At 46.0% G+C, this 22,312-nt stretch overlaps 1 protein-coding gene across 7 annotated transcripts in view; it reads right to left on the reverse strand.

The window, feature by feature from the left end:
* Positions 1–3,420: 3,420 nt before the first annotated feature.
* The window catches only part of ATXN3 (ataxin 3), a 616,356-nt gene continuing 597,464 nt past the window's right edge, over positions 3,421–22,312 (reverse strand). For all 7 annotated transcript variants that reach the window (XM_069637843.1, XM_069637844.1, XM_069637849.1 and 4 more), the window contains one exon: positions 3,421–11,242. In XM_069637843.1, coding sequence (XP_069493944.1) covers positions 11,154–11,242 — 89 coding nt within the window. In that variant the 3' untranslated portion in view covers positions 3,421–11,153. The remainder of the gene's footprint in view (positions 11,243–22,312) is intronic.

Consider the following 22,312-nt stretch of genomic DNA (forward strand, 5'->3'; position numbering starts at 1 on the left):
AAGAACCTATGCAGATAGGATCAGCCCGTGGACCATTGTCATCTGCTGAAAGACGTAGAAGAAAAGACCTCAGTCTTTGCATGTATTGTGGTTCAGGAAATCAGCTGCTGAGAGAATGCCCAGAAGTCCCACAGAGGAGGTTGGAAACAAGTCCCCGACCATAGCTCGGACCTTCCGGTCAGAGTACTCAACAAGGTCCTTTGAACTCCACCTTTACCAGCATTAACGGCCCGATTCTCGCTTGATGGTTGTCCGTGTGGTCCTGCAGATAGCAAAGAAGTCCATAGAAGCTCTGACCTTAATCGACAGCAGAGCAGCAGGTAACTTCATGGAGGTAGTTTGGGCTAAGAAGTAACACATTCCCCTGCAGATTCGCTCTGAGAACCAGACAGCTAAGGGGTGAATGGCAAACATCTTAGTTCCATTTCCATAACCCATACTTCGCTTCCTGCGAGTCTCTCTTTGCTCAACCATAAAGAAACCCTTTGTTTTGATCACATAAGGGCAGCTTATTTCCCAGTGATCTTGGGCATACCTTTGTTAAGAAAACACAACCCTTGCATTGACTGGGCCGGTAACACCCTTCGCTTCGATTCTGAGCACTGTGTCACACACTGTTTACAGTCTCTTTGCCAATTAACTTCTGTTGCTGAATGTTCCAGAGGATGGTCTCCCATCGCTGGGGTACTCTGTGTTCCCATGCAATATCAAAGGTTCAATTAAGTTTTCATAGATAGGGTTTCCAAGGAATTATCACCTCACCGCCCCGGGGACTGTGCCATAGATTTGGTACCCAATGCTTTGGTGCCCTTTGGTCGTATGTTCTCTCCAACTATTCCTGAAAAGAAGGCCTTCAAGACATATCTGGATGAAAATCTTCAGACCGGACTCATTAGAACCTCCAAATCTCCAGCAGGGGCCTCACTCTTCTTCATCCCCAAAAAAGATTCACAGGAATTGCGACCCTGTATCGATTATAGAAGCCTCAACAAGGTGACTGTAAGACAGGTATCCCATGTCCCTTATAAGGGACATCATCGAAGCCATGGAAGGAGCTGTGGTATTTTTTCAAACCTGACTTAAGAGGAGCATACCACCTCCTGCGCATTCACTGAAGCAACAAATGGAAGACTGCTTTCCGGACCCCTTATTTGCACTTTGAATGCCAGGTCATGCCCTTTGGCCTGGTCAATGCGCCGGCTGTGTTTCAAAGATTCATTGAATAAGCAACTCATGGACCTTCATTCTCTCCCTGGTTGTTTGCACAACCTGGGTGGTTTTATGCAAGTAGTATTCTGGTGTCTAGCATTAAGGATTAAAGATGCAGATTCGTGGTGCAGGGCTTGGCCGTTATCCCTGTGCAGGTGGTCCTGGAATTAAGAGGAAACGGAGTTACATAGGCCCTTGACATAGGAATACAAAATGCTTCCCCCTCTGTACCCTAGTTATCAGTCCTGCATGAACCTGCTTTGAAAGGATGGGCATTTCTGGTTCTGGGCTGTCGCATAGATTTTGAAGATGTTACCCCCACATCCGAAATATTTTATCCGACTGCTGCTCATTCACCACCCACTCTTGTCACAACAAGATTCCTGTTGGCCGTAAAATGTAAAAACCCAGGTCTTCGTAAATTGCCCATCTACAGAGCTGCTGGGTCTCCACTAACACCATCAGTGGCAAAGTACCTCCCTGCTTGTAGATATGCTACGCTGTGGTGGAATAAATGCAGCCTGAACTAAAGTAAATTGAACATAAAAAAAATCAATATTTGGAAACCAAGATACACATGATTATAAACGTCTTAGAGATAGAAACGCTGAGTAGAAAGGGAGAATAAATCTAGGTTAAAATGGAATGGGTAATTCCGAATTGTCCTGTCTGACAAACAGTGGAGAATAGTACCTATGCAGGCACGACGGTTATCTATGAATAATAGAGTTCGACTGATTTACTTCAAATACCTCAATCAAATATATTACACTCCACTGCAGTTAGAGAAGTACTATCCCGACAGAGCCATGCAATGTAACAGATGCTCTCGGTACCTTGTAGATTTTTCATTCAAAGAATTTATCTAAATTGAGTCACTTATTTTTTGAGCAATGAAACAGGTTGGTTTTCTATTATAGTTGTGTATTGCATCGAATTGTATCACTATTAGTGTAGGTTGTCTTGGTAGTTGTACTTAACATTCAATAGTACAAAGTACAACCCTTAGTGTTAAGCTATTTATGTATAGTAAATATGTTTGTCTTTTTTGTTTTGCTGTCTACTGAACAAGATGCACCAAGTGTTAGAAACGACATTTGGTGTGTACAGTACAATGAACGTCTGTATGCGTTCACAACATGTCACTTTATTTGCCATTTACATGACTCGCACATTGTGAGAGTCCGTTTTTAAGGCGATAGCTAATATTTGAATAAATTGAGCAGTATATTCAATCAACTGGATGGGTAATTGCATTCTTTACCCTGAGAACAATATTGCTCGCTTACTAGATCACAAAAGATGCATCCACACATACAAGCTGAGGTCTCTTTAGTTTGATGAGATGGTTTCATATCAGTTGCAAGAAGATCCTGGGAAATGGCTACTGGTTATCTTTGAGGATGGCGACCAAGAGGAACATAAACTGCTGGGTCTGGCCTCTACTGTGGCACGTTCTCCAATTGCTAGGGCGCGGGGGTGGGGGGGGGCACCTCGTTTTCAGGAATGGCTGGATCGTATGAATGATTGTGAGGTGAAGGAGAAACAGTATCCCCTGATGCTGCCGAACAGGAGCAGGCGTAAGCACATCTGGGGCCCGCTTGGGGGATATATGGCGGGGGTACAAGGAGAGCTGGAGAGCATGGAAGATGGACTGGTTAATGCCACAGAGCATACTCTCCTGGATACCTAAGCGGCGGGGTAGCACATGACAGATGGTTGGGAGACAGACGGGGTCTTCAGGGGTTGAGGGGCACACTGCGGTGGGAATGGATATCTGGCTACAAAGGACGACTACGGAAATGTGAATGTAGTGTTTCGGATTTAGCTATATGCATTCTTTTGTAACATTAAAAATAACGAAAACAAATTTAAAAATCGTGTCCACAGCTAAACAAACACGTTTTAGAGGACACAAGGGGCCTCTCCTGAGAAAAACGAGGTTCGGGCGAGAGATTATCTACATTTGGATTAAATGTCAAGATTTATTTTTTCATGACACGCATGGGTGCTTGTTTTCTCACTGCTAGGCTACTCCGGTTTGCAAAAGGCTGGCATTGCAATAGTACTTTTTGCTATGCTCGGCTGTTATAAATACAACTTGGTTCTACATGTCAGAACACACAAACGCACAACAAAATATATAGATGAAATAGAATTAGGCGAGTGCCATGTTCGCGCTCACACAGAAAAATGGTCAAACGCAATAGGTAAAAATTATAAACATCACTTAAATCTTTATTCTTGCTTTTCGGGGGGCCAAGTACACAAGTCTGCTCGATCCACATTACACTTTCAGACTTCCATAGCTTTGAGCCTGGTTTTGTGGCTTGTGCCACTACAAGCCACCATAGAGGTGAAAATACAGCACCTAAAAAAGTTTCCAAACAACGTGCTTTGAGAAAAGCAGATAAGCCCCAACATCCCCACCACCCTACGTCCCTTCCATAAAGGACCCAAAAGGTAAGTCCCATCGTAGTAGTAGTGCACGTCATGTAGAGAGGTATACATATACGATAGCAGCCATCTATACATTTTTTCATAAAACAGTAGTAGAAACTCCCATGAGCTGTAATGTCAAATGTTTTTGTTTTTAAATTAACATCTAGAAATGAACACACAAATGACAAGGACACCTTGAACTTGCATGTGTGGTACGCTCCCTCGTTCTTCCATACAGTCATTTGTTGAACACTGTTGGTCTAATGGTTTTCAGCATTGAAGTGTTTTTTCCAGACTGTTTGTCGGCAAGCACACAAGTCTGTTTAGAACACGTTACACTTGAGAGAATGTAGTCTTGCATAATCCAGAGATTGCAAACAGCCGCATTGCAAAACTTTATAAAAGTGTCGGAGCCCCTCTACTGAGAGCAAACATTGGTCCAATAACCTATTCTATCGGATGTATCCCATTCTGAAGGGTCTACAACTACGCTTGAGCTCACTGTACCCTTCACAGCCAAGAAATAACATTACATATCAGTCTTGTCCCACCCACAAGTGTAGTCCAGCACCGAAATACTAGGCAATTCTCCTCAGAACACAGGAACCATCAGCAGCCCAAGAAAAGTGTTTCAGCCTTGTTGGGCCTCTGCCTTTTTGCCATTTCCGATGAGGTTTATTGTTATTTAAAAGAACAAAATTGATCCCAATAGTACAAAAAGAAAATAACATGGCTCATCATTAAATGTTCACTATGTTACTCTGCCTCAGACCCAATATAAAGAAGGGAGTCGTTTTTTACCTGTAACTCCATTTCTCCAACGTTATCTTTCATGGATTCACATGCTTTGAATATTTTCCCGTCGCCAGGCTGGGAAACCTCGGTAACTTTAACTCAGCGTTTTCCTATGTAAAACTTTGACACTTTAGTGTCCTATCGACATTCTTTATGGGTGCTTTAGGCTACACCAATAGGCTGTCTGATATAAATAGCCCCGGCCCCGTGGCTTCCCTTCAAATTTTAACCTCCAAAGTAGAAGGAACACAAACCCAGGTTTGCCTGCAGGGGCGACCGGCGGGCGCACGTGAATGTATGAAAGATACCAACGCTAGAGAAATTGAGTTACTTGGTAAGAAACTACTCCCTACTCCAGCATTGGATCTTTCATGGATTCACATGCTGTGAATAGATTACATAGCAGTACAAGCAATGTGTGGCGGTGTGTCACAGGCAAACCATCAAATAGCATTTCATCACATATGTGAGACAACAAACCCAGCAAATGATATAGTAAAATAGAAAAACCACGAAGCTGCGGGCCTATCTTACTGAAACAGGCGTTGGCGGACTGCATGCCCCACTTGCACATCTTCCACATGTTGTTGCCCCAGACAGTAATACCTGGTGAAAGTATGCGGCACCGCCCAGGAGGCTGCCTGGCAAATGTCCACCAGCGGTATCCCAGACCACAGTGCCGCCGAAGCCGCTGTGGACCGCCTAGAATGAGCCTTTGGAGCACCTCTCAAAGGCTTGCCAGCTTTTGTGTGACAAAACGAAATTGTAGAGGAAACCCCAACGGGAAAGTCCTTGTTTGGAAATGGACTGCCCCTTGTTGGAGGGCCCAAACACCACAAACAGCTGCTTTGACTTCCTAAAGTCCTGTGTTCGATTCAGATAAATCTTTAGTGTCCTGTTAACATCCAGAGAATGCAGAGCCTTTTCTGCTGGCGTGGACGCATTAGCAAAGAACGAGGGTAATGGAATAGAGGCAAGTTTGTGAAACGCAGACGGCACCTTCGGGATGAAGTGCGGGTTAGTAGCCAGGAGAACCTGGTCCTTCATAAACCTTAGATAAGGCGGGTCAATTACCATTGCCTGCAATTCTGACACCCGCCTGGCCGAGGTAATCGCCACTAGAAAAGCCACTTTCCACGAGAGGAACTTCAAAGAAGCCGTCAACATGGGTTCAAAAGGAGGTTTCATCAAAGCCGAAAGAACTACATTGACGCTCCACAATGGTGCAAACCTCTTCACCAGAAGAAATGTCCGAAATAACCCTTTCATAAAATGTTTCACCAAGCGATCACTAAACAGAGGAGCAAAATGGCGCTTTCTCGTGAACCTAGATATCACCGCCAAATGCACCTTAATGGATGACGCCGCAAGGCCCCCTTCTACAAGGTGTAACAAATACATGAGAACCTGAGCCGGGGAAACGTCCAAAGGCTCTCTCTCAGGATGACCCTCACACCAGGCACAGAATCTCGCCCATTTATGAGCATACAAGACATTTGTGGAAGGACCCCTTGTTGCCGCCAAGATCCGTCAACACTCCTGGATATTCCTAGATGACCGAAACTCGGAGTAATCAGGAGCCACGCCGCTAGGATGAGACACGCCGGATCGTGATGCCACACTCTGCAGTCGTCCTGAGACAGGAGATCCGGATCCTTTCCCAACCAAACCGGCTCTTCCACTGCCAGATAAAGGAGATCTGAAAACCACGTCTGCCTGGTCCAGAACGGGACAACCAAAAATCACCCTGCACTGGTACTTCCGAAACCACTGGACGGTCCTCCGAATGAGTGGAAACGCATGTGCACGAGGCCCGTCCACAGGAACGAAAACTAGTCCCCCAAATACTCTGGATGAGCCCCTCTGCTGGCAAACTCGAGACACTGCTCGTTTTCCCTCGTAGCAAACAAATCTAATGGAGGATGCCCCTCATCGCCGGAAGATTCTTGCCACCTGCTGCGACCTTCAGCCTCCACTTGTGCAGCTGACTGGCGTCCCTGCTGAGCTCGTCCCTTGAACATTCAGAACCCTGGGCAAATGTAAAGCGACAATATTGATCCCCTGAGCTAGGGACCAATGCCAAACATCCTGCGCCTCTTTTGACAGGACCCTGGAGTGCGTGTCCCCCTGCTTCCTTAAATAGAAAGTTGTGGTGGTATAGTCTGTTAACACCCTCATCACTGATCCACGGAAGAAACTACTTCAAGGCCCAGTGCATCGCCCTCAACTCGAGCACATTGATATGTAACGCAGTCTCCACCCGAGGCCAGAGGCCCGTACCTGTGATTTGTCGACGTGCGCGCCCCACCCTAACTGGGAAGCGTCTACCACGATCGTGAATTGGAACTCCGGCTCCAGCAAGAGCATGCCATTCACCAGATTGGTCTTGCACGTCCACCATTGAAGGGCGTCCACCAAGCCCTCGTCGACCACCAGCTTATCCGACCATACTCCTTGACATTGCGACCACCTGTCTGCGAGGAACTCCTGCACCAGCCTCAGGAACAGGCTGGTGCAGGAGAGGGACACACAACGTCATGTCACCGAACAGTGATATGTAACCTTGGACAGAGACCACTATGCCCTCTTTCCACTCGCCTGCCTTGGACCATAACTTGTCCACTCGCTCGCTGGATGGAGTAAGAAACTGTGCCCGAGAAACACCAATTCTCTGGACGGCGTCAAACATGATTTGTTGAAGTTGACGACGAATCCCAGCCATTGCAAAAGCTGCATGGTTGCCATGAGAGACTCATGCCCTTTCCAGCGACGGACCCCACACCATCCTATCGTCCAGGTAGGGGTACACATCACAACACTCCCTCCGGAGGAAGGCCGCCACTGGAGCCAGACACTTCGTTAACGTCATGGGGGAAAACTTCAGCCCAAACGGGCGGACCCGGAACTGATAGTGATCCTCTCCGACCACAAAACGCAGGAATTTGCAGTGTTTCAGCCTCATAGGGATGTGAAAATAGGCATCCTGCAGATCTAATGACGCCAGGAACACGCCCGGTTGCACCGAGCGGATGACACCTTGAAGGGTGATCATCTTGAACTTCAGGCGTTGCAGATTCTTGTTCAACGGCCGAAGATCTAGAATAGGCCTCCACCTGATGTTGGGTTTTTTCAAGACAAAGTACCAGGAAGTAGACCGCCATGGCCCTGATCCGCAACCGGAACTGGTTCTATCGCCCCTTTCTCTAACATGAGAACCACCTCCTGCCGCAGGATTGTAAGATGGGGCTGTACCACATGCACTGGCGGAATAGGGAACGGAGGACGCCGAAACTCCGAGTGGCCAAGACGCACCGTGTCCAGCACCCAGCGATCTGAGGTTATCCATTGCCACTCGTCGACATGGATCGCCACCCTGCCCCCCAGCAGATTGTGCATATGGCAGTCATTATTGAGCTTTTGATTGCTGTCCCTTAGCCGCCGATGACTGCAAACCTTTCTTTCGTTGAGCTTTAAAGTTCCTGCCCTTCTGAGCCGACTGGACTGATCGGCGATAACCTTGAGACGAGTAGCTGGAGCGCCCGTAACTTCGATCTTTGGAGGAGGCAAACCGGGAATTCCCTGGAGGCTCCATGAAAAGCTTGAAAGGAGCGAAAAGAGCAACTACTTTGCAAGGAACCCAAGGACTTTGCTGTCTCTATATCCTCTTTCCTTCCTTTCAGGGCCTCATCAATTTTTTCGCTGAACAAGTATTCACCCTCAAAGGGCATATCGATGACCTTATATTGGACCTCAGGACGAAAGTCTGTACACTTTAGCCAGGCCTGCCAGCGGAGTACCACCCCATTATTAATTTTCTTAAAACCTGACTCTGCTAGGTCCACAGTAATATTGATGCTGTGGTTGGAGGCCCCCCCCCTCCCGAACCAACAGCATTGCCTCCTTTCGGTGTTGCTCCGGAAGATGTTCAAGAATTGGGGCAAGCCGATGCCACATTTCTCGATCATATCTGGCCATGATTGCCAAGGAATTTGCAGCCTTCACAGTCGTAGCCCCTACCGTCAAGACCTTCTTTCCAAAGGCGTCCTGTTTCCTGGCCTCACTGTCCAGAGTTGTAACACATTTGTGTTGGCTTATGGCCTTACGGCTGGCAGCCGCCGAAACCACGGACTTTGGCGCGGGTTGCGACACTAGACATCTAGGGGTAGACCCAGGAGCCTTACATTTCTTTTCAAGGCGATGCTTTACCGCTGAATGCCGAAAACGGGTGGCGCTTCGTGCGCAGGCCCTCCTGCTACACGTGGCCAAGAATCAGCACTGCGAAGACCGCCTTCCTTCGCTTTCCCATATGGTCGAAGAGAAAGCAGTCATTCCGTTCCTCTTCAGGCACCAGCCCAAACCCCAGACACACCTTTGACATTATGGTGTGGAATGCCCCAATATGATCCGCAGAGATGGTTGTGCTGGACTACGGGGCTGCTCCACCTCAGCGTCTGTGTCCCATGCGTCATCCCTCGTCAGCGTCAAAGACACTGTTGATAGGGTGTCCCGCGGAGAACTCTCAAGGTCCGATTCAGGTAACTCCCTCCTCAGGACGAGACCGTGGACGGCCCAACCCAACCGGCAAAGGCGTGCCAGAGGAGACTTCCTAGGCGCCTCACCATGCAACCCCTTGACCACCGGCACAGTCGGACTCAGAGGAGGTGGCAACCTCGCATCCAGTTGCCCGAACAAAGACTGGAGCGCAGATAGCACTTGCAACGACAGCAGGGATTGCTGATTAACCAACGGGTAAAGGGGCAGCCCAGCCCCACCCCACTCGACGGCCTCGTACTCTGCAGACCCAGAGCCGACGGGTCAAACACCGGCTCCTGTTCCTCTTCCATCCCAGAGGAACAGCTGGATCCTGCTGCAAAATGTTCTCTGGAAGCATGGCCTCAAAGGCAGCGGACTGCCACACCCCACCCGTCAAACCTTCCAACTCCATCTGCGACAACAGCAGTGGACCACTGTTCAAAGTCGTGGACGGCGCAGATGACACAGTCTACGACGGAACCGTAGAATGCATCACCAACGTCAACAAAGGAACATCCGTCGACGAGCTTGTCGTCGGAACCACGGCCTCCCCGGGCATTGATTTCACCGGAGACACAGACTTTTTGGAAGACGAACCGGAACAGTGCTTCGAAGACTTCCGGCTGGACAAAGACTTATGATGAGCCCTGGACATCCTAGCCCACAAATCAAAACGCATGTGCAAAAAACGAGGTGATCCCAAAAGTTTGGAGACGGTTGAAATCTGAAGGGAAGCCGCGCGGCGGAGCTATTTATATCATGCGTCCTACTGGTGTGGCCTAAAGCACCCAAAAAGAACAGCGATAGGACACTAAAGTGTCCAAGTTTTCCATAGGAAAACACGAAGTTAAAGTTACAGAGGTTTCCCAGCCTGACGACAGGGAAATATTCACAGCATGTGAATACATGAAAGATCCAATGCTTGAGAACATGATTTATATTGCAGATGTCTATCCCAAAAAACAATTCAAGGTTTGCCATGATCCCATCTTTCAGAGGTTGAAATACTAGTGCATAAGAGCCAATATCTTGAGGTTTGCTAAATTATTAACTTTCCTCACCATTTTATTCTTAAAAATGTGTTACTCCCTAGCCCATAACACAAAGAACATTATTTACTCTTCTTCCTAGTGTCACCTTTTCTGCTAGTGTAGAACTATTTAGTGTTCACTTCGCTGAATGCACCAACCGTTACTAAAATTGTCGTACTCATAGTTGCAACCTTTTGCTTTTCACAATCAAACACTTATTAAATCTGAAATAAACGCAATTTGTTTTCCCACTTGGAGATACTGCAGTGGCAGATTAACGTAGGTTTCACACAAAGTCGCAAAAACATGAAAACAGAACAATAACACTACATGAAAATAAGAATATGGTGGGGGCATGAATAATTTATTTTAAAAACCACGCAAACATTTTTGAAAGACTTCTTTCACCCATGCAAATTAAAAGTGGCCCCACAAAAACGAATTTGGATCCCTCACAGCTTGTGAGAATTAGATATACGACAGTAGCTCAGATTTTCAAATTAGCTAACAAAAACTAAACCAGTTTAAGTTCATTCAAAAGTGTGCCCTTTGCAAATGGCCCCATAATCCGACTTTTCTGTTGGAGAATAGAGTTCCTTGGTTCTCTGCTTAACATTAGCGTGGTGCATTGGACACAGTGTGAAAAAAAGAATTACACATCATGTCCTTGACATTGCTGTGAATAAGCTGTACGGTTTCAATGTTGTACACATTACAATATGTTGCATTAATATGACTATGTAAACAGGATGAACCGCACCACTGACAAATACAAAATATAGATTAAATCTGCTGCAGCATCAGAATCGGAGATCAATTACCTCCTGTCAACATTTGCCTTGCACATTGGTACAGTGTCTCTCAATCAATTGAATAAGCTAGTTTTACATCATTCATTTTGTTCCCTCTTTAGAAGCAAAAATGCATATGATTAAAAAAACATGTAAGGTGCTAGACGTAAAGCAACTCCAAAAAAACAGAAGACAGTAACAATTGGACACAACATTCATAAAAGCATTTGAAAAAACAAACATATGTAAATTCCGTCTTAAAATATGCATCTGATACACCTGTGCTCCATAATGCACAGAAACAGCACAATGCTGATTGTGAGTGTCTAGCAGGAAAACAATAGTTATTCTGTCAATTGTGTTCCGCCATGGAGGTGTCTTTGCCAGTTTCCAGGAGCATTTCGATGGCTTGAGGTATTTTTTCTTTACTCACACCAGCACCTTAGGTAAGAAAGAGTAATGGGTTACTAACAAAACGCAACATCAAAAAAGTTGTCATGATTTATAGTGCTATACATATCAACAACATAAGTGTAGGTGAACCAAATATGTCTGGATTGTTTAAAGTAAAATGCTTCCATGCGTTTTGTATGAGGTTTAGAGAAATTCTGCGTGAGGAGACAAACAAGGCATTTAGCTTAAGTCTTAGCACACAGTACTGTTTTTCTGCTCTAGTTTTTTGGTTGATGGGTTTGATGTTCTGAGTATTGCGAGGGGTAAGAAATGAGAGGCAGACACAAAGTTGTAATTTTCTCATTATCGGACATTTTTATTAAACAGAAATGCGTTGGATAAACACCTCTCTATCCCCATCCTACGAAGAACTTTCCTCCAACTGCAAAAGGGTCCCCTGCGCCGTCTCCATCATCAAAGACTGCGCAGACACTCTGGCTCCCTTCCTAAGAGCCTTCGTCAACACATCCTTCACCACAGGGAGAGTCCCCTCATGCCTCAAGGAAGCATGGGCCCGACCTCTCATAAAAAAACCCACACTTGACCCTGCCTCCCCCAATAACTACTGCCCCATCACCACAGTCCCATTCCTCCTCAAAATTCGAGACAAAGCAGCCTACCTGCAGGTCCAGCACTTCCTCGAAGAACACAACCTCCTAGGACTGAGACAATCCGGCTTTCGCCCTAGACACGGGACACAGACCGCCCTACTCAACCTCAAAAACCAAATGGATGACGCAAGGGACCAAGGGAAACCTGTCCTGCTCCTTCTCCTCGATCTCTCTGCTGCTTTTGATCTTGTAGATCACGACATCCTCTGCCATCACCTCCACAGCCAACTTCTCCCAAGAAGCCACCACCTGGATCACCACCGTCCTCCAAGGCAGGACCATGCAGGTCTTCTCTGACCTAGCCACTGCATCACCCACCATCATGCTATGTGGTGTGCTCAAAGGCTCCTGCCTCTCCCCCACCCTCTACAACATCTTTACCCGCCCCCTCTTCCTCATCCTTGACGCCATGGGCATCTCTTACACCAACTACGCCGACGACACTCAGATCCTTCTCACATTAACAGGCGACTATGACACTGACTGTGCGACTCTCAACAACATATATAACACAATCCAAATGTGGATGACTATCAACGGCCTCTGTCTTAACTCTGATAAAACTGAGCTCCTACTCGTAGGATCTCCCGACACCCTCAAGAAACTTGACGCCCAGTTTAGCCAATTTACTATTGACTCAATCAGAATTCCAGTACTAGACACAGTAAAAACACTAGGCGTCTCTCTACACTCCAACTTATCCATGACCAGGCAAGTAAACGCAATCGCCTCCTCTGCTGCTTACCATGCTAAACTCAACGCAATCAGGCCTCATCTGTCAAAAGACACATGCACCAACATAGCCAGAGCCATAACTGACTCGCAGTTAGACTACTGCAATGTTTTTTTCCTAGGGACCTCCAACAAAAACCTAGAGAAGTTGCAAGTAATCCAGAACAGCGCCCTGCGTGCTGCACAAGGCATTGCCAAGAGAGCACATCACTGCCGCCAGAAAAGCATCCCATTGGCTCCCCATAAAGGAAAGGATCATATTCAAAGCGCTAAGTATCACCCACAAATGCATCCACCTCTCGGCCCCAATGTACCTATCCCAGAGAGTCCACCCGGTCTCCTCCATGAGACCCACTAGGACACCATATGCCAATATGCTTTCTGTACCTAGGGTAAAAAGAGCTAGAGCAGGGGGCCCCAGCTTCCCTTACCTTGCTGTCTTACACTGGAACACCCTTCCCACCTCTGCGAGCTGAACCTTCACTGACTGCTTTCTGCAAAGCCATGAAAACTTCCTTGTTCACCTAACCAACACCATATGTTCAAGCTCTCATCACTAACATGTATGATGTATGATACCTCCTATCGCTGAACACAGGATCCTGCCTCACTGTAACCCAAGGCACAACCTGTACCCATTGTAACTAAGTGCCTCTACAAGTAACAGCGCCACAATGCCCCTGGGCTGCCTGCGCGCTATATAAATGTAATAAATAAATAAATAAATAAATACCTAGGAAACCAAAATTAAAGATCAGTCTGCGTCAAATCAGTAAACTGATAAACTGTCCTTGTGTCCAAAACATTGTAATCTGGCCCTCACACTAGAAATGAATAACCAAGGGTGCAAGGAAATGGCTCTGTCTTATGGTTGGCAAAAAGCTTTCATAATCTAAGTAAATATGTAAATCCAACAGAAAAGTATTTTTCAAGGAGAAATCCTTGGATCCAGAGAGTGGTTTCCCTTCCTCTGGATATTTAGGTAGAATGGCAAAAGTGCCTATTCCAAACAACAGTTTCTTGATGTTTAGGTAGGATGATTAAAGTGTCTCAGGTTCTTTACGATGGGTTTAGAAAGTTCTGGCATAAACAATACATTCCATAACTCTTCCTTAGTTTCTTTGTACTGGATTCACAAAAGTTTTATTCAGATGAGAAATTCCACACAAGGTTTTCTTTACCTTCTCTTGTACTTTGGCGGATTAATTGATGAGCTTCTTGATCCGGAATCATCTTGTGAGCTCTTAAAATTTCCTGGTGTATGCCCCTGCTAGGTATCCTTTTACAATATTAAAAGTCTTTGTTCAACTTCAACTGCCTAGTGCCTCTACCCACAATTATTTCATCCATGTGTTTCCAAGTTTCTCTGGTATATTTCTCTGTCAGGTGTTTTACAACATGGGTACATTTCCTTCTACAACTTCAGTGAACTTCCTGGTATATTCTCATGTCAGGCATCCTTTGATGTTTTTTTCAGATCCCCTGATGTAAATTCCCTGCAAGGTAGCTTACCACAATTTCTAATTTTTTTATTATACTTGATTTAACTGCGTTACCAGTTTTTACAAGTGTTGCATCATCGAACAAAAGTTCGAAGTGGCGTGCAGTAGACTTGTTTAGAGTTGGATTCGTCAAGTGAGTGAATGATTCTTTGTCCAAGTGGTGGTCTAACATTTGTTGTCCAGGTTCAAACTTTCCAAGAAGTTTGCGAAGGCGATTATGGATTTGGTGGTTGTACCATTCATCAAAAAACTCTGCCAGTAATCTTCATTTTGCTGCCTGAATTCAGTGAATAGGTTTCCCATACATTTTCTTCCCTCTTCGACCAGACGCTGGCACTGGGTAAGCAGGTGTCTTATATTTTCGGTTTTATCTCTGTCACAAAACCTGAATTGATCTTCTGTCGAGATTCCATGATTTTCCGGATTTTGTTTGTTTTAAGCAAGTTTAGCTGAGCTCTTAAAAAAAAAAAAAAATAATAATAAATTTCGAACGAAGTCTCTTATTTGGGAATTTGATGAGCGATGTCATGTGTTGGTTAATCTTCCGGACGTTCAATGGTAGATTTTTAGTTAGTTTTTCTCTTCCTTGTCCAACGTCTGGCACCAGTCCCATTCTTTTAGTTTTTTTGCTGTCTTAGTTGGGTTATAGTCCAGTTCTCTTTCAGAGGTACATATTTCTTCCAATAGGCAGATGTTTTTGGTCTTCCAATCGCGCAGCATAGTTTTGGAGCCTTTGTTAATTTCCTCCAAGCATAAGTTCAAATAGTGTTTGGTTTGTCGTTTGAAGTTTGCTGAAGAGCATCAAACCGTTTAACTTCACTGTGCCTTTCAGTGATGTAAGGCTTTTTCTCACTACTGAGATTTCAGTAGAGGGATGTAGAAACAAGAGTTTCTGCCGGTAAAAGCTGGGGTGAGATCATCGGCATAGATTCGGCACCATAAGTTATTACCGGCACAACTTTTGCTTTGTAGAAGTTTATTGAAGCTTGGAGAGAAAAGCGTCCACATTTTATGTCCATTCTCATTGCTTGAGCCGAGAAGGTCTTGATTTTGGTAAATAGGAAGTCCTACATTGGAAGTTCTTGTTGATGTCAATTGAAGATCACTCCTAGGTATCTGAAACTCTTTTTACTGTTTCCAGGGCACATCCTTCTAGGAATAGAGAGTTAGTAGATTTTCTTTTAGCTGTTTTCTCGAGGATCATCACTTTTGTTTTCGTGGTGTTGATCTCCAGATCGTTTTTTTCAGAGGTATTTCTGTAGGCTGACCAGTTTCCTTTGTAGGCCAACTCCTGTTTGATCTAGGAGGATGAGATTTGTCTGCATAGACCAATCTGTATATATTTTCTTTTCCGACTGATGGAGGAAAGGTGCAGATGTCTGTTTCCATTTTACTGATGTCGCCGATGTAGGCATTCTATAGTGCCGGTGCCAGGGGACAGCTTTGCTTTACGCCTCACAAAGTGAGCATTTTTTCAGACAGTAGACCGCTTCCACTCAGGCGCACCCTCATCGATGTGTCTGTATGCAATTACCTGATCGGGCTCAGTATCATGTCCGGACATTGCCATTTGTGTAGTTTCTCCCCGAGGTTTTCTCGATTTACCTTATCAAAGGCCTGGGAGAGATCTATAAGTGCAAGAGCGATTTTAGGGGCTCCTTCCAGGACTTCTGCTTTTAAGATACTCAGGATAAAAATGTTCGGCACTGTGTGCATGTTTTTTATAAAGCTTGTTTGAAATGGTTCGTGACCCTCTGAGGTCGAAATCTCCCAAGTTTATATCCGAAGGTCTCATAAGATGTGAGAAGCTGCAAGTGTCCCATGAACCAATGATTATCTTGTCTGGTGTTGAACTGAGATGGGTTTTTATTTTGGTACCCTGTGTTGATTTTGGGTCTTTTTGTGGCTAGGATCTTTGCTTAAGGGCCAGTACTTTTGCATACCACTCCCATTGCTTTAAATCCTTTTTTACAAGGTTTTGTCTTAGTTTACTATCGAATTCTCGGTCTGCTTTTGGGTCTGTTTTTATCTATAGTGATCTCCCAGTTTGTCTGCAGCCTGCGAGGCACCCTCTCCTTTTCCAGGGATAGTTCTCTGCTTCGTTTTTCTTCAATTTGGAACTCTTCTTTGTGCTGAGGGCTGTCCTCTCACCGGTCACATCTGGGAGTGGGATTGTAGACCTGTCTCTCTTGTTCCGGTTTGGTGTTCCCTGTTCTTATCTTTTCTCTTGAGTTAGAGCGACGGCCCCTTTGAACTGGGTTTGGTCGGTAATCCGTACTTCTCTTTGGTTCCAATTTCGATAATTTTCCAAGTCTCTCCCTCAAACCTTGACATGTTTCTCTCTTCCATTTTCGTACGTTGAATCAGTCTAGGTGACGGAATAGATCTACCAAGTGTTCTGTCCACGTTCTTTCTCTCCTCGCGCCCATGATTCTCACTTCCGTTAGGTCGAGGGCTATAGCTTTTAGCTTGTGTCTTGCTTCTCAGTGTTTTCCTAGCCGATTGTGATGTTATGTGTAGATATACTTTGTCCGTTGCTTTTTCATCTACAAACTCTATTATATCGATGTCGTCCGAACTTACTGATCTTAGAATGTATTTGATGGAAGAGCGCCAATATTGATGTTCGGTTTAGAATCTTGCCACCTTCTGGTCCCCTCACTCGTGTTAGTAGAAATGTATGAGTTTTTGTAGTTCTCTCTGTTCTCGTCAGTCAAGCTCTTTTCTCCTGCCTTTCACCATATGCCCACAATGTTGACTTTTTAGAGGGTTGTCTTTGGTCTTCAAATCTTCTAGTGGGGTGTAGTTCCGAGTGTACTCGAGATTTCCATTTTGTGGGCCCTCTCCTCTCTACTAATTGAACCCTGCTCCTTTGACAAGGGTCTCTTTCTGCCCACATAATGTGTAGATGGTCGCTCTCTAGAGTGCCTCCTTACAGGTCTGTTTTTGTAATCTGTCTTTTCTTTTTGGATAGTTCGAGTTATTCCTCTTTTTTCCATTATTTTGTCCTTTTCTTCCTCCAATGTGAGGAAAATTGGTGATTGTGGGTCAAGGATGATCTTTTTTTGGGGTTCACCTACAGTAGGGCTATGCGGGGTCTCTGTTTTACGTTTCCCATTACCCTTTGATGTAAAATCCAGGTCTGTGCCCCTGCCGAGTCTTGCGTTATGTTAAGTGCAATTTACATTAGTCCCAATTCCGTCAGTGATTCGTCGTGCTCCGAAATCTCATGTATAGGGGAGTCTCTTCTCAATGTTTTTGTTTTGGGTATTCCTTTTCGATAAGTTCGATCTTCAAACATCGGTGCCATTTATTTCGATGTGACGTCTTTCTTTCCCTTTTCCCTTTTTGTAAGGCCCCACAGGCGTTTCCATTTTGTTTCGCTTGTGGTGTGACCTCTGCAAGGGGTCTTTTGTTATTTGTAGAAAGCCTTTTGTTCCTTGGATTGCGCATCCGTTTGGTCTCTTGTTCCCTTGGATCGGTTGCCTTGTTGATATGTCTCTTCTAAGGTTAGCTGATGCAATCAGGCTCTGTCTACTGAGTCCTGCAGTGGACCCTTGTTTATTTTAATGTGTTTTCTTCCCCTGGTTGCTAGGGCCCAGATCCTTGGGTTGTGTGGCTGAATTTTGTTTTCCGAATACTGACTGACTCGTACTTGATGTTTCGGATCGAAGATTGTTGTTTTGCGCCAAGAAATTACATGTTTTTTGCTTTGCTGGTTTTGTTTGGGTTGATGACTCTTCCTGGGTCGTCTTTTGAATAGGCCCTATTTGGGTGTTTTTTTCCACTGTGATCGATTTATTTTCCTCTCCCGAAGTGATGACAATGCATTACTTACCGTAAAAGCATTTCCGATGGTTGTATCTGCTTAGATTCACATGCTGTGCATAGTCCGACATCCAGTGGTCACTGCGGAGTATTGCATTTTGTTTTTCGTAGTCGAAAAGGGGACGTCGACAAGGCGTGTCTGTAACACTATCCCTATAGTGAAGTGCAGTGTACCCACAATCCCTCACGCATCGAGGTCCCTCTGTATTTTTTCTGCCCTGAGGGAGCCTTCTAGACGTGAGTACAGAAAAGAGAAATATAAAAGGATGTCTATGTTCCTTCCATCCGAGTGGGGAGGAAGGGTGGGCGCATGTGAATCTAAGCAGATACAACCATCAGAAATGCTTTTACAGTAAGTAATGCATTGTCTTCTGATGTTTGATAATCTGCTTAGATTCACATGCTGTGCATAGACTAGCGAGCAGTACCCGGAGTTGGAGGTGGGTTGTGAGAAGGAACAGTAGAGAAAAGATGTCTTAATACTGCTTGTCCCACCTGGGAATCAGATCTAGAGTGAGCATCTAGACAGTAGTGTTTTGTAAAGGTGTGTACAGAACTCGAGGTTGCCGCTTTGCAAATGGACTGGATGGGAACATTTGCAATGAATGCTATGGATGCCCCAGTGCCTCGAATAGAGTGTGCTCTTGGCTTGAAGGGTAGTTCTCTCTTAGCAAGAGAGAAACAGAGTGATGCACTGAACAATCCATCTAGATATAGTGGACTTTGAGACTGCATCCCCTTCTCTTCCTGCTGCCACCGAGACAAAGAACTGATTAGATTTCTTAGTGGTCTAGTTCTTTCCATATAAAACATGACAGCTCTGCGCACATCAAGTGTATGCAGGCTTTTTTCTCCCAATTTGAAGGGTTTTGAAAGAACGTTGGTAGTTCTATTGACTGGTTGACATCGAATTTCGAGATGAATTTTGGTGCAAACCTCGGGTGTGTGCGTAGAACCACTTTATCTTTGTGAACTGTTACAAAGGGTTCTAGAACAGAAAGAGCCTGTAGTTCACTTACTCTCCTAATCGAGGTGATAGCTATTAGGAAAGCAGTCTTAAGAGTGAGGTCCTTAAGAGTTGCCCTGTACATGGGTACAAAGGGTGAGCCCATGAGCCTGGTAAGTACCACATTTAGGTCCCAGTTGGGAGCTGGGTTTGCTATCGGAGGGTGTATTCTCTTTACCCCCTCCATGAAGGCTTTGATAACTGGGACTTTCCACCACGACACTAAGTTGGGAAGTGGTGTATGCAGAAAGTGCCGCTAGGTGGACTTTAATAGAATTGAACACTAGACCCAAGTCCAGTAAATGGGTCAGGTACAGAACAATGTGCGTGGGAGAGCATTCAACCGGGTTGATGCTTCTTCCTCTACACCAGATGACAAATCTCTTCCATTTGCTAGATTAACAGTGACGAGTGTTAGTCTTTCTAGCCTCCCTGAGGATGTCCATGCATCTCTGCGGGAGCTGTAAATGTCCAAATTCTATGATCTCAGGAGCCAGGCTGCTAGGTTCATAGTCTGAGGGCATGGATGCAGAGTCCTGCCCTTGTCCTGTGACAGCATGTTGTACGGGCAGGGAGGTTTCACTGGAGGAGATAGAGACATCTCCATCAAGTGAGAGAACCATGGCTGCCAGGCCCACATAGGGGCCACTAGTATCATGGTAACTTGTTCCTGGTGCATCTTGTGCACAATCTTGTTGAGAAGGGGAGTTGGGGGGAAAAGCGTAAACAAATTTCCCTGACATGGAATCGACAGACCGTTCCCCTTGGATTGGTTCTGAGGGTACCTGGAGGCGTAATCTTGGCATTGTGAGTTCTCCAGAGTTGCGAACAAGTCTATTTCTGGGAATCCCCATTGTGTGAAAACGTCGAAGACGATGTCTTCGTGTAACCGCCATTTGCACTCTGAGGGCAGAGGGAGGTCTCTGCTGAGTTTGTCTGCTAGCAGATTGAGCTCCCCTGGTACATGTGACAGTAGGAACATGTGTTTGGGAGCCCACTTCCAGATGTTCTGGGACAGCTTAGACAGTCCTGGAGAGTGAGTGCGCCCTTGCTTGTTGAGGTAGTACATGGCAGTGGTGCTGTCCGTGAGGACCACCACTGTCTTCCCTTGTAGGTGTGCCTGGAAGGCTTTTAGTGCCTTGAACACAGCCAGTAGTTCCAGTAAGTTTATGTGCTTGGATGCTACGCTCGGAGTCCACACTCTGTGAGCAGTCTGATGGGATAGGTGAGCCCCCCCCATCCTGTGAGGGATGCTCTGTGGTTAGAGTGGGTTCCACTGCGGGGGTGGCGAATGGTTTCCCTATTACCAGGTTTTCCTTCGATCACCACCGTAAGCGAGAGAACCAAGGCCTGCAAGACCACCACTAGATCGTCCCATTGTCTGCTGGCCCGACACCACTGGCTGTTGAGCCACTCTTGCATTGGGCGCATGCGCAGGCGCGCGTGAGGTACCAAATAAATACAGGATGCCATCATTCCTAGCAAGCGCATTGCTCTGCGTACCGCCACCTCTCGACCTGCCACATATTGAGGGATCTGAACAGCATGTTTTGGACCCCCTCGTTGGAGGGGAAGACGAGGCCGTTCTTTGTTCGAATTAGAGCCCCTAGGAATTGTTTGATCTGGCTGGGGTCTAAGCTGGACTTCTTCTGGTTGATGGAGAAGCCCAGTTGGAACAAAAGGTCTACAGTCTTTTGGGTATTTGAGAAGCATGTTTCGTATGAATCCCCTGTTATGAGCCAATCGTCGAGGTAAGGGTATACTGGGATGGACAACCTGCGCAGGTGGGCCGCTGCCACTGCCAATACTTTCGTGAATACCCTCGGTGCTGATGCTATGCCGAAGGGTAGCACTCCGAACTGGTAGTGTTTGCCCTCTGTCATGAACCTGAGGTATTTCCTGTGCGCTAGCAACATTAAAATATGAAAGTATGCATCTTTCATGTCCAGTGTTGTCATGTAATCTCCTTGAGATAGTAGGGGGAATCACTTCCTGTAAGGTCACCATACGAAACTTTTGAGGTTTGAGAAATTTGTTTGCTGGGCGCAGATCTAGTACAGGGCGCACGGTTAAGTTTTTTTTGGGTACAAGGAAGTACACTGAATAAATACCTGCCGTTACCCGCGATAGAGGCACGACCTCTATGGCCCCTTTTTCCAGTAGCTGGTCCACTTCGGGGAAGGATGGCGAGGTGTTCTGGTGTCATGCGTCGTCCCCTTGGGGGTCTGTACGTTGGGGAACTGTTGAATTCTACACAGTAGCCGCGGGCTATGGTTGATAGTACCCAGCGGTCTGATGTTATTCCCTCCCATGCTGGAAGAAAGGATGTTAATCGGCCCCCCACCGGCGATGCATGGGAGGGGACCCGAATCTTCGAGTCCTTTGGTGTTGATGGCTTGGGAACCTCTGAGGGTGGAACCCCGACCTCTCCCTTTGTCACGTCGTTGTCCTCTCAAGTTGTACTGTCCATTGGTACCTTGGTTAGAGGACAAGTTGTTTGCAGAGTACTGCTGCTGCTGATTTTGCTGCTGGCGTTGGCCTCGAAAAAAGCGCCTATTGCCATAGCCACGTCTGTTAGGAGGCCTAGAAATCTGGTCTAGGGTTTTGATGGTGTCAAACTCTTTCTTTGCCGTTTCTAGTGCCTCATCAACCGCCTTCCCAAAGCGGTTGGCATCTTCTATAGTCTTGTTGATCAGAGATGCTTGTGTTTCAAGCTTAACCCCCGAATTACGCTGCCAGACATGGCGCTTGGAGTATTCCTTGGACTAGGGAACGGCCAGCCATTTCTGCAGCATCCAGAGTGTTTTTCACGATGCTTTGGTTGACTAGGGTTCCTTCAGTAATCGTGGCCAGAAGCCGTGTGCGTAGGGGTTCTGGCACCTCCTTGATGTCCTTACGTAGCTTGCTCCATTGTGCATCTGTGCAACTTGCTAGCAAGGAGTTGTTTGCAATCCTTGCGGAAAAAGCAGCAGAGGCTGTGATTCTCTTCCCTAGGGCATACAATATTTTACCCTCTTTATCTGGTGGTGCCTCACTGGTTGACAGCGGGACTCCTGCTCTTTTCCTTGTATTTGTCACCACTAGGGAGTCTGGTACAGAGTGGCCCCTGACGTACAACGGGTCTGAAGGCGAGGGACTGAATAGTTTTTCTATCCTCGGGCTGACCCCTCTGACCAACGTGGGGGTAGATAGTGAAGGAATAATTTGTCTCCTTATGAGGCGAGGAGGGGAATGGTTTGGCTGACAGGGGGTTTCTCTTTGATTACCTTCTCCACAAAGTCAATGTCAGGAGAAATCTCCCCAGTGTCTATTTCGAAATGCGCTGCTGCCTTGCGTAGTAGTGCATTAAATGTAGGTTGATCGTCTATAGGTGACGTGC

The sequence above is a fragment of the Ambystoma mexicanum genome, chromosome 14 (assembly GCF_040938575.1).
Source record: "Ambystoma mexicanum isolate Mex_15411 chromosome 14, UKY_AmexF1_1, whole genome shotgun sequence".
Taxonomy (NCBI): Eukaryota; Metazoa; Chordata; class Amphibia; order Caudata; family Ambystomatidae; genus Ambystoma; species Ambystoma mexicanum.